Below are 17554 nucleotides of genomic sequence, written 5' to 3'. Positions count from 1 at the left end.
GCCCGTGAGCCATGGCCATTGAGCCTGCGTATCCGGAGACTGCGCTCCGCAATGGGAGAGGCCACAACTGTGAGAGGCCCGCGTACCGCAAAAAAAAAAGACTGAACCCAGGTCCGTCTCTCGAGTTTGTGGCTTTTGTCATGTAACTTCCCCCAACTCTCTGGGTCTCTCTGCTTCTACTGTGCCTTCCAGTAAACCACAAGTCATGTCTCCCCAGTGAAATCAGTATAAAGAGGTGCGGAGGCAGCGCACCACTGCCTCAGCAGGAACATGCAGGGGTTGAGCATATGCCTAGGAGACCATGACTTCTTACCCTCCCAGTGCCCTGCGGAGCTCAGGTGCAGACAGGTGAAGTGAGGATACGAGAGCACCTACCTTACAGGGTGGCTGTGAGAAGTGAATCAAATAATTCATGCAAAGTGGTTCCAACAGGGTATCTCATCATTAATAACAATGATATTATGATAATAATCACGATATTATCTTCATTATGCTAACTGACAGCATAATACTCGAGTGTGGCTGTTACGGCATTGTAAGAACGCGACGGTATCATTATCATCATTGCTGTTACTACTCTATGCTTCTGCTAGCCCAAAAGTAAGTATTCAGGTATCTTAATGAAATCTCTGTTTAACAGATTCAGGCACCCCGTTCGCACACGGGACCTCCATTCTCTGCATTTCTCAGGGAATCTCCAGAGGAATTAGACACACTGGTTCCTGCTTCTGTGTCAACTCTGGCTCCCAGCCCAGGGGCTCCCCTGCTTGCATAATTAAGGACATACCTCAATCTTTTTGAAGCCAGAATCCACCCAGTAAAGTAACTGGCTGAGGGGTTCAAAAGCCAAGGCTTCCACTGTCTCCAGGCCAGAACTGACGATCACCTCTTGCCCTGCACTCCCGTTCAAACAGAGGCGCTGATGAGAAAGAAAGAAAGAAGAAACGGTGTGAAATGTTCAAATGACCTCCAGCCAAATCAGCCCCTTCGATGGGAACCCACTTATTCAATTGGCTTGAAGGGGGAGGGCGGAGATGTTTTATATTCGTAAGTGTTCCAGATGCATGAAGCTGGTTTTTGATAAAAGCATTTCTAAAATGGATTATGGCTTCCTGTTTGAAGCAGAATAACTAAACAGAACTGAATCTTTTATATCACCTTGCATTATCATCATGAACACCGGTCACTGAGCTGTGCTGTATCACAATAATGAGGTGGAGATGACCAAAATGCATAAGTCTGTCTGCTTTTAAAATAAACGAAACCAGACTGCTGTTATTTTTTAAATCCCGTGTCTGCTTTTTATAAAAAGTCTTTCCTCCCTCGGGAGGCTCCTAGCCATCAGGTGCTATCGCTGGGACAGTAACGGGCAGTAGTCACTGCCACCCCCCCACCAAACCCTTCGGATACCCGGGCCCTGTAAAATTTCTGTTGGGTTGGAAGTCCAGATAAAACTTGCTGGAATTGCTTTTCTAAAAGGATTAAATAAGCAATGAATAAATATCAAATAGCTCTCCTTTAAAATGCATGGGTCTGAGTGTATGGCCATCTATCTGGCCTGCATGGCGACCTTCACAGCTTACTTCCTGGTTCTTGACCGTGCTCAGAATAGCTGAAATGGATAATTACATGAACTATGGAGAAGTCAAGTGTTACTATATCACGGCTTGGAAGGAAGGACGCTAACGAGGCAGTGCGTACGATAGGGAGGGACTAATAGTGCTACACACCGAATCCTAAACGCTTTCCAGCAGGTAAAGGGAGACCTCACTTAGAAGCAATACCACAGACTGGCGGCTCCCTCTGTCCTTCCTACAAGGACAGAGGTAGGTAGGGAAAGAACATACTAAAACAGAAAACTGAAAAGTGTCCTCCGTTGGCCCTGAGAGGAGTTACAACTTAAAAACCTCCAATACCCATCTCCTTGGGCCACTCTGCAAGAAGCTTACCAGGACTGGGCAGTCACGAGGCACAGCCCCCGCGAGCAGACCCAGAATGGACGCACCTGGATGATGTCCAAGGCCAGGTCGGACCAATACAAGCAGTTGCGGTCATAGTCGAAGTCCAGGGCCACCGCTGCCCGCAGCCCGGTGAGAGGCAACTGCTCGGTGTCTCCGGAGGTCAAGTCGTAGCGGTGGATGGACTTGCGCATGGCGTACAGGATGAACTCGTTCTCCTCTGCACAGACACACAAAGACGACAGGGGGTTGGACCTGGGGATGCTGAACGGGTCCTCGCACGTCTGACCCTCTTTTTTTCTCACCCATAAACCCCAGAGCCACTGCACATGGCGTGGGTCAAGTGAGAACGTAGGAATCCAGACTTAGAAGGTGGGTAAGGGAATCACATTTCTGCCTTGGGCAAGTTTCTTAAACTCCCATGAATCTCTGTTTCCTCTGCAAAGTGTCTACTTGCTACATTTTTTAAAAATCTAGATTCCCTCCGGTAGTCATGCTCCAATAGCTATTCTTCAGAGCTCGGCCCAAAAGTTTTGGTCACACTTGACAAAATAATTACACCAATCAGCACGTTCCTCCTTGTCACAGGACTGCATCACGTGGCATCGTAATCTTGTTGACTAAAGACCCCAAGTCGCTGAAGACTTACAGCTAAGTTTCCTAATCTATTTACTCACCCATTCAATATTGTTCACAATGACACAGAGCAATTATATCACCCTACTATATTTTCAAAGCAATAATACATCCTTGGCCACCTACAAAACGTTTTACAACACAATCAACCTAAAGATTCTATTTCTACTTAAATACTTACACAACGTACACACTATGTACCAGGCATTGTCTGATCCCAGTAACAACTGTATAAAGGAAGAACTACTATTAACTTGATTTTACAAATAAGAAAACTGAGAGCAAAGAGGTTAAGTAACCCACTCAAGGTCACACAACTAGTAAGGGGCAGAACCAAGACTTGAACTCGGATGGTCTGGATCCAGAGTCTATGTTTTAACACCCAATGGTGTAACACCGATGGTGCCATTTTTCAAGACATAGAAATAGAAGCCCAGGGTGCTTACGAGACTGACTTAACGTCAGACAACTAGGAACGTGAAGAGCTGGTGCTCTGTCTCTTCCACTTAGGGAACAGCCTGGAAAACATCCAGATTCTTCCAAGGGAATGGAGATGAGCAACACACCTGCATCTATACCTGAGGCATCCGTGGTGACAGTATGTTACATCTGGGACCAAGTTGCAAATCTGGATCCCTCTGCTGCATGCCTGCACGGTGACTGTGGTTGTTTGCTCTCTCTCATCCCATTCATTCGACGAGTTAACATGTCCTAGCCACCTCTGCTTTATAAAGGCTTCAATATAGATAATGCACCCCCAAAATGTAAGTCTACCTACTATTCTTTACCAAAGGTAAATTTGCCTTCTTTTCCTTCAGTATTACTTCACTTCAAAGGTATCTAAGCCACCACCACATGATAACAAACCCCTCCCTTTGGTTTGCAAGAAAACCTTCCCACTGTAATTCCCAGTGGGTGGAACAGTCAAGATGAAAAGTGCCGAGCGTTGGAATCAAGGATTCTCATGGCAGCTGCCACGTGGAGATGCGGAGACATGCTCACAGCAGCAAGCCCTTCACCCCACATCTCTCTACCATCTAGAAACCTCATTCTGTTGCTTTGGGTTTGTTTTTTTTTTCCTTCTAACCAACTAGTGCCTTTTGAGTAGAGTCTGAGTCCTGAAACACCTGCCTTAGGACTGGGTGTAGAGGAACAGACCGCATTTTGTGTGTAATTCTTAACTTAGAAAAGAACTAGAATTCTCAGTAAATCCCAGCCATACATGAGCCCAGCCTAGAGATGTGCGTTATTATCCTAATCTCAAAGGAAGAAAAATTACTTCACTTTTAAAAATCCTTCCAGACGACCAGATTACCTCATCTTTGCAAACATATGACGGTTCCACATTAGTCCTATAAAACCATCTTTTCCTTTCTTGGTACATCCCTGCCTTCTATTCCATGCTTTACAAAAAAAAAAAAAAAACATTTAGAAGGTGGCCTACACTACAAATGAGATTTTTCCACTTCATTCCCTATCCTATCTTCTCCTATCAGAAGAGAAACTAGCTTTCCTACCAGTTTAGACAGTTTTAAACAAACTGTTTTGCCCCTCGCTGAATTACCTTCAGAAATATTTATTACCAAAGTACCTACTCCAGCCCCTTAAGAGCGATCACTCAAACCCTGCTCACCCAAGCCCTCATCAATAACAGCTCTCGTGAGGGGACTGTTTGAATATTATCTGCTCATTTGTGGGAATCTGCGGAAGCCATGTTCTTTTGAAGTCTCCACAGTGAGGGATGTTAATTACTCAGTAATGATGGAAGATTAAATTAAGGGACTAATGAGCTTAGCATGAAAAACACCAGGGCAAACTGGCGAGCAGTGAGCGAAGGCGAGGGCTGCTCTTCCCTGCCCGCGGAGGACGAGGCTGTTCGCTCAGGCTTCCTTTGGCGCTGATGTCTGTTCCATCAGACGCCACCACCACCAGTGGAGCCAGCTCCAGTCACGCACCTTCCCCGAGAGGCATGAGCAGGAGGGAGGGCTCAGAGGGAAGAGAAGCCCTACATGAAAAAGACTAGAAACGGAGCAAAGAAAGGAAAGATGCTAAGAGATTAGCTCTTTGTTAAGGTATCATAATTTCACGTCTATATTACAAATACCTCCACATCTGCTATCACCACCAAATCAACTTGAAATGTTTGGAACACATTATACCTTTATAGCACGTGCACTTGCTGCAAAAGTTTCCCCCAATGAGCACGCACGTGATCACCTCAAAGAATGGGAATGACGCTCACGTGCCACTTGAGTGATGGCCAAGCAAGAGCATGAGGCTTAGAGTCTGAATTCTAGCTCTGTCACTCACCAGACGTGTGACCTCAAATAAATTGTTTAACTCTCTCCTCTGAACACACTTCCTCATATTAAAAAAAAAAAAAAATGGAGCTAATAATAATATCTGCTTCACTGGGTAGTTTTAAGGACTAAACTGATAACGCATGGAAAAGTACATTAAAATGTGTAAAATTCCATTAAAATATTAGTCATAATTATTGTTATAAAAATTAAGATAGATCACTTAGCTATTTCCCAGAAAGCCATGAGTCTCCTTCTGTGACAAACAAACGGATCACGGAACACACAGAAGGCCTAAGGGTGCCCTCGGCCCCCCACGCCTAGAATACAACAGATGCCAAATAAATATTTTTCAATGAACAAAAGGGATTTCCCTCCGAAAATGTCTTCCATTCCTATAAAAACATAAGGTTATAAATAAATGTTGTTTGGATACCATGCTTAGGGGGAAAGGGGAGCTCTGAGATACCCATCCTTTCTCTCCAGGAAGTTTGAAGAGCCAGGTGAGATCACAGGAATGCTTCAACAATGTCTCGACAAGACAAAGGGAAGAAACCACGTCTCACCTGCCAAAGGACACGGCACCAGCTCTCCTTCCAGGCGTACTTCAACATCTCCTCCACTGCAGGTGTCCCCAGAAATCTTCCGATAGCTGTCACCCCCCACCAAGAGTAAGAGGTCAGAAACATCAAAGAATAGTCATAAAGGAACATCTACCCATCCATGGACAATACAGCTTATCTATTCATCTTCCTATACAGCAAGAAGAAGGAACTGAATCATTCTGAATTGCTTCTGCCTGTAAATAAATGAGGCAGCACAGACAATTTGGAGCACTGTCCCAGGCGAGAGTTTCACATATACCGTTGACCCTTGAACAGCTCCAGGGTTAGGGGCACTGACCAACCCCCCACCACTATAGATAAAAATCCACGTAGTACTGCTACCTCCACCTCAAAATCAAAGGAATTCATAAATGACTCACCCAAAGGCAGGAACTCAAATAGTCTGAGTAGAATCAGGATTAGAACCCTAGTTCTTTCGATTCTACATACTGTGATCTCTCATCGAACACAAACTTTCCCCCACCTTAACTTAAAAGTACAATGAAAATACAGGTATTATATTTACTGAAGAAACTCCACATGTAAGTGGACCTTATATGCATTTCAAATGTGTATTGTTCAAGTGTCAACTGTATCTCTTCAACACAATGCTCTGAAGACGTGCACTGGCTGAAGTTTATGACTTAAGAAACAACTGGAGTTGCAGAGACGCTTACAGACTTGCATTTTTTTCCACGGGGGGGCTAGGGTGGGGAGACGAGTTTGCAAACATCACAGTTTTAAATATTCCCCAAGCTACCTGAAACCTGCTACCTTGGAATTCTGGCATTTAGAGTATGAAAGGAACCCAGGTGGTCCTCTGCGCTCTCCATACCAAGTGCAGACCCGCCGTGTCCCAGACATGGCAACCTCTGTGAGACGTACCCTCTGGTTCTCCTGTAAGCAGAACCCACAGGACAAGGCACGGGAGGGGAGTGCGACTTCCCAGAAAACTCAGGATCCGGAACACAAACCTCTAATAACAAATCTTCACTCATCTTGAAGCCAAAGTCACTGAAAAGGCAATTGGGGCTCGGTAAGGCCGCTGGTTGACACACTTCACGTATTTTGGGACCCTCCCTTGCGACGTCCACCCTACTGCCCACCACCTGTATTGTAAGTTACTCAACACGTCCCTTTAACGAATAATCACTATTTTACACTAATGCATTTTCAAAAGAAACTTTATAACAGAGCCGTAATTGGAAAACCATTATCATATGCCATAAGTAGACAGAAACGAGACAGATCATGATGCCAAAGACAAAATAATACTGACTTTTTTTAGCTGGACCCAGTTCCCTGTCCAGAGACTCTGGGCCTGCCCTCTCTTTGTTAAAAGCAATTGGCAAATGTGAAGAATTACTAGCACCCAGTGAGACTTTCTCCTTGACATGACTGGAAGGATTAAAAGAGAAATTTAAAGGAACCATCTTTTTTCTAAATTAAGGATTCAATGTTATTTAAGAGCATGTCCACCTTCTCCCTAAAATCACCGTGGGGGCCTCCTAGTGCACTTCGGGACCCAGACCTTGAGTCCACAGACCTTCTGCAATTTGGGGACCACATCTCTTCCACACTGGCCAGCTAGCCAGGCAGAGCCCTGGGGTAGGAAGCAGGGGTCCCAGGTCTAGTCTTGGCCCTGCCCTTGTCTGCGTGAGTGGACGGCTCTAAAACGAGGCAGCTGTACTTGCCAAGGTCTGGCCCAAACCATAAACTCGTAATCCAACGGGACTTTCCATGTCGATGTGCTTTACCCAAAAGCCTTCATTTACTCTATCAAGTATAACACCTACTGCAGGAAAAGTATTAACAGGTACAGGGCAAAGTGGTTCGTGTACATATTACATGACAGTCCACATTCAGCACCCCATGGAGCATTTTTCAGAAGGGAGCAGTTTTATTACTGTACCAAACACGTTCCATTCATTAAATCCGGTAAATTTCTACGGAATGGCTGCTTTAAACCTTTTGGGGGACTAAGCAGAGCATTAATTACTCCAATGGCAAAGTACTCTGCTTGGGCAGTTTTTTCAAACTATGGGTCATGACCTAGTGGGCTGTGAAAGCATATTGGAGGGTCCAGACCTGCTTCCTCCCCACCTCACAAAGAAATTGCAAAATTCATCGCACTTGAAAGTGAATCTTACCTCATAAAACTTCTGTTTACATAGATGTGTGTACATGTCTACATACACAAATATGTGTAGGTACAGGATCACACTATAAAATACATTGCTTACTAGGAGTTGCAGTCAAGAGTTTGAAAACCACTCTTATTGGCAACCTGGGGGAATATAAAGATGTAAAAGAAACTACTCCTGAAATCAGGGAACATACAGGCTAGTAACTGTGCTTCCCAGGGAGGCCCGAAAGGACTGTTGGAAGTTAAGTACAGCTGTCCCTCAGGAGCAGGACCAATGGACAGACACTGGGAGCTCGCCGATTCTCACTTCCTCTCTTCATGTCCATGTCCAGACCCTGCCCTCCCCACTGCCACAGGTCAGTGCCACCAAACCTTTCCAAGAGCCATGCAGTCAGTCAGGCTGTTCCTTTCTAGAAGCTACAGCAAACAGGGGAACTACAGGATGCCCTGAAACACACCCTTCACCGTTTGCATGGTCATCACCCCACAATCCCATCTGGCCCAAAGCCCAAAGCCCAAGAGGGACAGGGCAGGCTGTTTCCTGGTCTCAGCCTCCAGTGGCTTTTAGCTGAGTGGGTGTGGTGGACCCACGGGGGCCAGGCACCTGGCTTTTGCTTTTGGTTGTTGCTATTGCTGTTTTGGGGGGATTTTAGAGAAAAGCAATGATGATTTTAGAGAAAAAGCATAATAGTGTTCATCAAAAAAAAAATCAAGATTTGTCAGATTTTCTCACATATTCTTCATTTTGTCTTATTTTCAAGTATTTAACGGAGATAAAAGAGGGAGGAGAGAGGGCTCATAATCTTTTCCATGATCAGGGTCCCCAAAGTCTCAATCCAGTCGGCAGGGACACCTCAGACCAGCAAAATCCCTCCGACTGGCATTACCATTTAGGGTTCTCTAAGGGAGGGCAGAAGGCAGCAGAGGGGCACTGAGCGGACATCACTGGGAACATTGAACAGCTCTGTGCTTCTGCCATGAAAGCGTCTACGTTGTTATCTTAAGACCACACGGCTTTCGGAGAGGATGCTCGTCTTTGGCTGTCTAAAGCCCTGCTGCTCTGAGGGTAGCTCTGCAGAGAAGCAGCCTCAGGGTCACCTGGAGCCTGGGCGACGGCAGGGCCCCAGGACAACCAAGTCAGGACTTGCATTTTAATGAGATCCAAGATGATTCACATGCACCTTCAAGTTTCCGAAGCACTGGTCTAGGACCGGAACTGCCTGAATCTGGTTGGCTGTTTTGTAAATAAAGCTTTATCGGGTCACGGCCACGCCCATTCATCTAGGCGGCAATTCATCTAGGCGGCAATCTCGATACACAGGCAGAGCTGAGTAGCTGCAACGGAGACCACATGGCCTGCGAAGCCTAAAACGTTTACTCTGTGGCCCTGTTCCCACCTCTGGACTAGAACACATCCAAGGTTTCTGGCTTTAGTCAAGATAAGTGTGGCTTCCCAAAGCAACCTTTGGTTTCTTTATGCTTCGGCAACCACTGAAAAATGAGTTATGTGCTTATGATCAGTACCCGCGCTCTACCGAGAGCCCTGCAAACCTGGAATGATTTCATGTTGGATCACAGACTTGGGGGATCGTCTACGGGCTCTGAGACCCTGTGTCTCTACTGCTAGCATCATCTTCCTAAAGCTAAGCTCTGTTCTGGTCATCAACTCTCCTCAAAAGCCTCCAAAGACATCCTCCTGCTTACAGAATACGGTCCCCGCCCAAGTCTCCACCCCACCGTAGTCTCTCTCTTTTCAGCCTCATCTCCACTCACTGACCCCCAGTCATACACCCAACAAGACATCCAAACTAAACCACCAACTACGCTTTCCTGTTTCCACACCTTCACGCTGCTGCTGCGTCTTCCTAGAACGCTCCAGTCATGTATCCAGATGCTTCCTCCTTAAAGCCCATCTCAAACAGTGTTGCCTCCAGAGATTTCCTGATTGCCCAGCAGCAAATCCCAGTCTCCTCTTTCCTATCAATAATCTCAGTAAAAGCACCCGTTCCTCCTCCAAGGTACCTGCACCCTCCCATCTCCTGTTACAATGATTTGTGTGCACGTCATTTCTTCCACAATGTCAAGCAGTGTCTTGGATATTTTACTCAAGGACCCATGAATATACAAATATATATATATATATATATATATATATATACACACACATATACACACACATATATAAAACACTAACCCCCCCTCGTTTCAGATAAAGAAACAAATTCCCTCTAGAATAGGGCTCCTAACAAAAAAGGAGTTATCTACAATCGAACCTTCAGCATGTTCCTTTCTTGGGCTGCCCTCGTAGAAACAAATCCCAGAGTGATCTATTCCTGCATAAACCACTGCAACTTGCCTGGGTGTCACACCTCCACCACATCACACGGCTGTAACAACTAAATGGAATAACCTGCATAAACAGTGCCTAGCACGGTTCCGGGCTCATAAGAGATGCTTAATAAATATTTGTTTCCTATGATTCCCTCCCTTTCTTCAGGGGAAGGGACCACGTCCTAGTCTGTTTCCCACACCGGTGAGTGACCAGAATAGAACTCAGTCCCTGGCGTGGATGTAGAACCCACCATTCATAGTCCTGTCGGGTACAGGAGCAGTTGGACAGGACCACCGGCCGGTCAAAGTCTTCTCCGTTAAAACACGTGGCGTGGGGGATCCTTCGTTTGAAAACAGTCTTGTGCCCTAGCAGACACTCGCTGCCCCGCTCATCAGACGGGGACCACAGCTTGTAGTCGTTCTCTGTGCAGGGAACCCCTAAGGAGGAGGAAATACAGCATTCCAGGCAGACCCACGCAGGGTTTCCTGTCCTGCCCGCCCCGCAGCCCAGCCACCCATTTCCCGTGCCTCCTGTTACTGCCCAGCGGGTGTGCAGGCCCCCGGAGCCAGCCCGCCCCTCTAATCAGCCGGCTCTGAGGCCGGGCAGCAGTCCCTTGGTGTCCCCTGAAACACGGACGTGCATCTGAGAAAGATGGGAAGAAGCAAGCTTCTTTGGTGCTCACTGTCTACACTTCGGAAAGATTTCCGCAGATTCTGCAGTTTCCTTAGAAACAGGTGCCCAGAGGCGTTCATCTCCAGGGAGTTAGGTAGAGGCTGAATCCCTGAGAGATGGTACCCCTCAGGAGTACTGTCCCCTGCCTGCCTCCCGAGGCAGCGTGGACGCATCTGGTAGTATGGCCCACGAGCAAGAGAATTCACTGTCACTGCTCGGAAGGTATGGGATCTTCATGAAAGGAGGCTGAGAACTGGTCAGACAACCTGGACCGTCATTCCATCTACCCACATCCACTTGAAATTTGAGTAGAGTGGTTTCTACAGGAATTCCAAAGTACACCAATGTCTATACTGGTAGTTGATGTCTTTTTCATATGTGTGTCTTTGGTCAGATTAAATGCTGCCTGAAACTGATGAACTACTGTCAACTCAACACCATTCCAATCAGCAAGCATTTATTAAACCCTTACTGACAATAAGGTTATCAGGCCGTCCATATAACTATGCCCAGGGCAGGTTCTTGTGTCTAAAGACCTATGATCTAGTTGATGGGAGAGGACACACCCAGAGGGACAGACACAAATTTGTAATTCAAGGTGTGATGAGTACACGTACGCTAGGGACACAGAGAAGAGGGGAGAGATCTCTTGGTTGGGATTAGCAGTCAAGTGCATTGGATCCTGATCCGTGACAAGGATTTCAACGAGTGGAAACTGAACCCAAGGGGCATTCCAGGCAGCTGGAATAATGTCAGCCAAAGCAGAGAAGTTGCCGAGGGCAGGGTTACACGGGGGTGAGGACGGAAGAAGTATGATAAAGAAGTTCACTCTCCCTGCTCGCTTATTTACAGGTCCTGGGTCTGGGCGAGCAGATGGTGATGAGACCCCAGACAGCTCTGAGAGGACCCTGCATCACTAGTAGTAGTTACCCACTGAATTTGCCAAACTGGAACTGCTAATTTGGAAGTATGTTTTCCAAGCATTCATTCATTCACATGTTCAGCACACATATACGTAAACCTGCCCTGTGCCCGTGACCGCACAGGAAATGAGGATACAAAAGACAACATGTGGCCCTATTAACAACTGCCCGAGCACCTGCCTCTGAATCTCTCATTCGCTTACTGCATATGTGCCCGTCTTCTTCAATGGATCACAAACTCTTCCCAGGGCACGGTATCTAAGCTGATGCTTTCAATAGGTATTTCTGTGCAAAGGGCCGAGGAGGCAGCAGCTTACCCAAGGCAGCCGTGGCATTGACCTGGAGGATCAGCCAGCTGTGGATGTTCTCTTTGTTGGAGCCAAAGATGGTGAAGACAGTGCTCTTCTCGCCGGGCTCCGTGAGGAGCCCGTACACAAACACCGGCTTCTCGGAGAAGATGAATGTTTTCCAGGTCTCCCCTTCGTTGGTGCTGTACCTGCCCAAATGCAAGTAAAAGGATCCTTGCGGTTAAAGTCTCCGGGGCAAGAGCTTGGTTTCCAGATAACATTCATCTGTAAGAGGAACCAGGGCTCCTTGGAGAAGTGGCTGATGCTGGGCTAAAGCCGGGCAAGTTTAAGGTTGTGCCAGAGAGGGGGGAAGTGCTCACGGACGGATGCCGATGACCCAAAAGGACATGGGGGCCACCTTGGTGGGGCTCCGACTGGCCAGTCTGGGAAAAGACGAACTTAACAAAGAGAAATGATGGTAACAGATAATACACTGAATGAAAAGAGGCCATGGGTCTCTAAATGATACCAAACAGGAAGAGAAAGGGAGGAGGGAATTGTTTTTTATTATACTACAGTGCTACCTAATAAATGTTGAAAACAATGACAGAATGAGAAAAGTGACTGTACTATAACCCCCCACTGTAACAACCGAGTCAGACAAGAGGACCAGAGTGTTCACACGGTCTAAAGATATCAACTCACACTCACTGCAAAGGGGCAAATGTAATTTACAGCGGACAATCTGAGGTACAACCCTCAACAAAGTTAGCATCACTCACAGTGGTTCAACCTGACGTCGTGCACCTCCTGGATAAAGCACTGAGGATACCACATCATCTAGGCACTACTATTCCATGCGACTGGACAAATTCAGAATGTGGAACTTTCTACATGACAACTGGTCTGGATTCTTCAAAACATCAAGGCCATGAAAAACCAACCAACCAACCAACCAACAAGAGGCAGAGGGCTTGTTATAGACTGAAAGAGACGAAAGAGGTATAATAACCAAATGCGATATGTAAACATGGACTGAATCCTGGATCAGAAAAAAAAAACAGCAGCTACAAATAGTAAAGGACAACTGAGAAAATGTAATAGTCTATAAGTAATACTGAGTTCATGATCATTTTCTTGGGTGTGATAATGGCATTCTGATTGTGCAGGAAAATACGCTGACTTCCTGGAGATATGTGTATATTTAAGTATTTAGCTATAAAGGGGCCCAAGAGCTGCAACTTTCTTTCAAATGATTCCCAAAAAAAAAGGGTGGCTGCACAGATGAATGGCTGGACGGATGGATGGATAGAAAGATGACAGACAGGACAGATGGCAAAAGCAGAGCAAACGGACAAAATGTTAACAATTGGTGATTAAGGGAGCTGTAGGGCAAGGTCACATGAGTAATTTTTATACAATTTTTCCAACTTTTCCCATAGTCTTAAAAATTAAGAAGTTGGAGGAAAGTGTGTCCTGAGAAAAGTCTCCAAGACAGATTACATCAGAATGAGAGAGCAAGCCCTTGAGGGAAAAAAAAAAAAAAAAAAAAAAAAGCAGCACTGAAGTAGCTGTATTGATTTCAAATTATCTTTTGTATTGAAGAGGAGAAGGAGAGGAAAGTATGCCTGGTATTTGCTTCATCACCCAGTAAGCTGGTGAGATGCTCACCATGAGAAACCACTCAATTAAGAGGGGATTCATGAGGGTCACAGAGCTACTGGGTCTCTCAAATCCAAATTATATATAAAACTTTTCTTTCACTTTTCCCATGTTTTTGAGATATTAGTTTTACTCACTCAGGATCTTAATACTTGATGTAGTTCTTTTTACAACATCATTCAATCCAAACACTTCCTCTTGCCTTGAGATTACTAAAATTGGTACTTCTGCAAGAAGTGCTATGGGTTAAACCTAGTGGTGGGGCTACAGGGCAATGGGGACTGAGCAATCTCCTCCACAGATCTTCCTAAGAGGAGAAATTCTCTTCTGGCTGATATGCTTTTGGTTTAAGCTATCTCTGAAGCAGGTACGGGGATAAGGTAACTCATTCAGTCTCTTTCTTGTAGCAGGGTGATGAGCGAATGACTTAGTGCCATCTTTAAAGCAAACTGAACCAGCAGAGTCAGCCTATTAACCAGACATGATGGGAGCTATCCGTGTGATAAGGCCGGAAGTCTGCCTATTTGCACATTGCCTAGGTAATTCTGCTTAACAGCTCCTCGAACGTGAGATAACCTCAGGAAATGAATCATCCCATTTCTTGAGAAGTTCCCAGCAGACTCTGACCATAACATATTAATGAGACTAAAAAGCAGGTGCATGGCCCAGTACAGCCCTGAACCTAAGAATAAACTGTGCATTTAAAAAACAGTGCTTTTTCAAAACTTTGGAGACATGGCAGTCACATTATCAACTGCAAAAGTTAAGGGAACATCTGTTCTGGACCAAATTCTGACCTCCAGAGGAGAACTTGTGCTGGTGAAGTGAAAGTGACAAGAACCTTGCAAGAAAACAAACCAAGCCATCTTTATACGCCTAATAGTCGTGAAAGAGGACGTAGGGCCCCAGCCCTTAGGAACGGAGAATTTAAAACGTTCAAACAGAAGTATAGACCTAATCTCATGGCCAAAGCTCTCAAGAAGATGGGACTATAATACAGTAGTAACATAATATAACCAAAGATACACTAAATAAGTGAAGCACTGGTAGACACTCAATTTAAAACACAAATGTGTGGCTGGAGAGAAAGGTCCTTGATGAGCTCAGACTTTAAAAAAAAACATATTCAAGATGAGAAAAGAGTCATATTAACCAAGGGCAAAAACTTAAAGAGCAGTAGCAATCTGCTAATTAACCCTAGCTGTCATTCTAACAGCTAGTAATCTGTAGAAACAGTGGCCAAACAACGCAAACTCAAAATAAGTCAAGGATTATGCTTCAAATGACCAAAATAATTGGGAGGTTAGTGAGCAGTGAGACGTGGGTTGTCCTATAAAGTCCTATAAAGAAGGACCCAGCAAGGACCCAGCAAGTCCTATAAAGGTCCTATAAAGGACCCAGCAAGTCCTATAAAGAATTAGAAATGGAGGGGCTTCCCTGGTGGCGCAGTGGTTGAGAATCTGCCTGCCAATGCAGGAGACACGGGTTCGAGCCCTGGTCTGGGAAGATCCCACATGCCGCGGAGCAACTGGGCCCGTGAGCCACAATTACTGAGCCTGCGCGTCTGGAGCCTGTGCTCCGCAGTAAGGGTGGCGGTGATAGTGAGAGGCCCGCGCACCGCGATGAAGAGTGGCCCCCGCTTGCCACAACTAGAGAAAGTCCTCGCACAGAAACGAAGACCCAACACAGCCATAAATAAATAAATAAAGCAAACTGTCAACAAATAAAAATAAATAAACACTATTATTAAAAAAAAGAATTAGAAATGGAATAGGCTCATCCGTCTGATGGTTAATGGTATAAATAGGAAAGACAGAAAAAGAGGCAGCAGTAGTTAGTCAATTTCTATTTTGGTTTTGTCTTTATTAAAGAGAATGATCTTCAAACTGGACAAAGCAGAAAAAAAAGACGGAAGTTAAAGGAAAATGAATGCAAAATAAAGCACACTCTAGGGAACTGAAAGATTTAAAGGTATAATTGCAGAGCTCCTTTTAATAATCTCTAAAAGAACCACGAGAACAGATAAAGATCTCAAGACTAGATGAGAAAAAGTAGTTTTATTTCCCTTAAGAAGAAAAAGTTGTTTCAAGAATGGAATATGAAACAGTTGATTGGAGAGCACTTAGACATGAAGGAAGTTGAAGCTGGGAGCTCAAATTGTTTCACACACAAGTCACAATAAATGAATCCCGTTTCCTTTTCTCAGGGTAACTCTTGATTTCAGAATAGGGTAATGATATAGGGCAAAGAAAAACTGTCTTAGGGTTTTTATTAAAAGAAATTGAGTGTCTAGGATCATGCTGGTTTCAACGCCAATGTGACGCATGTTTCAGGCTGCTGGGGACAGATCTGGGCTCCACATCTTAAACCTCTGACATTGTGCGGAGGGCCCAAAGGAGAAGCTAGAGGGTGTAGATTCAGGATCCTACAGCACAGGAGGGAAGGAACGGGGGCTGTTTGCCATGGAAGAGGAGATGCTCTGAAGAGGACAGGGAGAGGTCCTCATGCATCTGAAAGGCTTTCAGGCAGAAGAGAAAATATCTGTTGGATGTATCTCCCGGAAGCTGAGCCCGCTGCATAGCAACGGGAGGGAGGAGAATTTGGGCTCTCTCTGACCTGAGAACTTTCATTCATAAAGGAACGGAAGAATAAATACTTAGTGCACGAACAGATGAACAACAAATTGTCCAAAGTGACATGGAAGCTCCTTTTGACTTGGCAAAGTCCCCATCACTAGAGTTATTCAAGCAAAGACTTGGGTGATCATCCTTCAGAGATGACAGAGAGAAAATTCCTGCAACAGGCAGTGGAAGACAGAACCAGAGGATGTAATATGTCCAGATCCCTGCTGGGGATCTCCCCGTGGACATACCACAGCCACTTCAGTTCAACTTGTCCACATCTGCACTCATCCTATGGCCCTTCAGGCCAATACCTTTTCCTCTGCTTTTCTATGAGTGATATGATCATCTTGCCCTGTCACCCCCCCCATCCCCCCTGACACCGTCTAGTCAAAAAGCAGGTCCTGAACATATAGTCCTCAAAATGCTTGGTCCCCACCTAAGCAGCCTCTCTCACCTCCAGTCTTGGTCCTTTTAAATTCATGCTCCTCAACTTGCCAGAGCCATCTTTCTACACTAGCCACATCATTCCCCTATTTTTAAACCCTCAGAGGGACTCTATCATTTCAAAAGCAAAGTCTAATGTCTCTGGTGTGGCGTGTAAGGTCCTCAGGGGACCTGACCCCTGACCACAGAGCTACTGCAAGCCTCATTCCTCACACACACCCCGAGATGTACATTCTGTCAATACTAAAGAGCTGCACCTTGCACTCTGATTCATGCTGGTCTCTGCTCAAGCTCTTTCTAAACCTGGGGTGGCAATCCAACATTGCTTTTTACCCTTGAAGTCTCAGCTCAAGTTTCCTCTCCTCCCAGGAGCCTTCTCCTGTCTCCCAGATAGCATTACTGGCCCTCCTGTGGCCGTCCTGCACCCTGTGCTCACCTCTATCTTATACCTGTAACGGAGCAGGACCCTATGGAACAGACCCCTCCCCTAGGTCCTCTGCTATAGCTCCTCTCTGACATACCTAGATACCAGTATACAATACACATTTCCTGTGTTGTTTTACAGATGCTAAAACCACCACCAAATGGAAGACGTTAACTACTTGATGACCATGAGCACCTAGCCTACTGGAGCCTTAGGATTGATCATGTTAACCCCTGTGGCACCATCCTGTTACCTCATCATCAACCAATCAGAGAACTGTGCAGGGCTGATCACATACCCTGCGACGCCCCTCCCTCACCTGGCCTTTAAAAATGCTTTGCTGGGCTTCCCTGGTGGTGCAGTGGTTGAGAGTCCACCTGCCGATGCAGGGGACATGGGTTCGTGCCCCGGTCCAGGAAGATCCCACATGCCGCGGAGCAGCTGGGCCCGTGAGCCATGGCCGCTGAGTCTGCGCATCCGGAGTCTGTGCTCCGCAATGGGAGAGGCCACAACAGTGAGAGGCCCGCAAAAAAAAAAAAAA

At 45.8% G+C, this 17554-nt stretch overlaps 1 protein-coding gene across 1 annotated transcript in view; it reads right to left on the bottom strand.

The window, feature by feature from the left end:
- Nucleotides 1–17554, bottom strand: part of SORL1 (sortilin related receptor 1) — a 160701-nt gene that overhangs the window by 69941 nt on the left and 73206 nt on the right. The window contains exons 13-18 of the mRNA XM_060160633.1: nucleotides 11890–12068; nucleotides 10228–10414; nucleotides 6385–6513; nucleotides 5461–5546; nucleotides 2006–2178; nucleotides 788–919 (exon numbers count right to left, since the gene is read on the bottom strand). Coding sequence (XP_060016616.1) covers nucleotides 788–919; nucleotides 2006–2178; nucleotides 5461–5546; nucleotides 6385–6513; nucleotides 10228–10414; nucleotides 11890–12068 — 886 coding nt within the window. The remainder of the gene's footprint in view (nucleotides 1–787; nucleotides 920–2005; nucleotides 2179–5460; nucleotides 5547–6384; nucleotides 6514–10227; nucleotides 10415–11889; nucleotides 12069–17554) is intronic.

Source organism: Lagenorhynchus albirostris, chromosome 9 (genome assembly GCF_949774975.1).
Source record: "Lagenorhynchus albirostris chromosome 9, mLagAlb1.1, whole genome shotgun sequence".
NCBI lineage: Eukaryota > Metazoa > Chordata > Mammalia > Artiodactyla > Delphinidae > Lagenorhynchus > Lagenorhynchus albirostris.
This window is presented reverse-complemented; position numbering and strand designations above follow the sequence as displayed.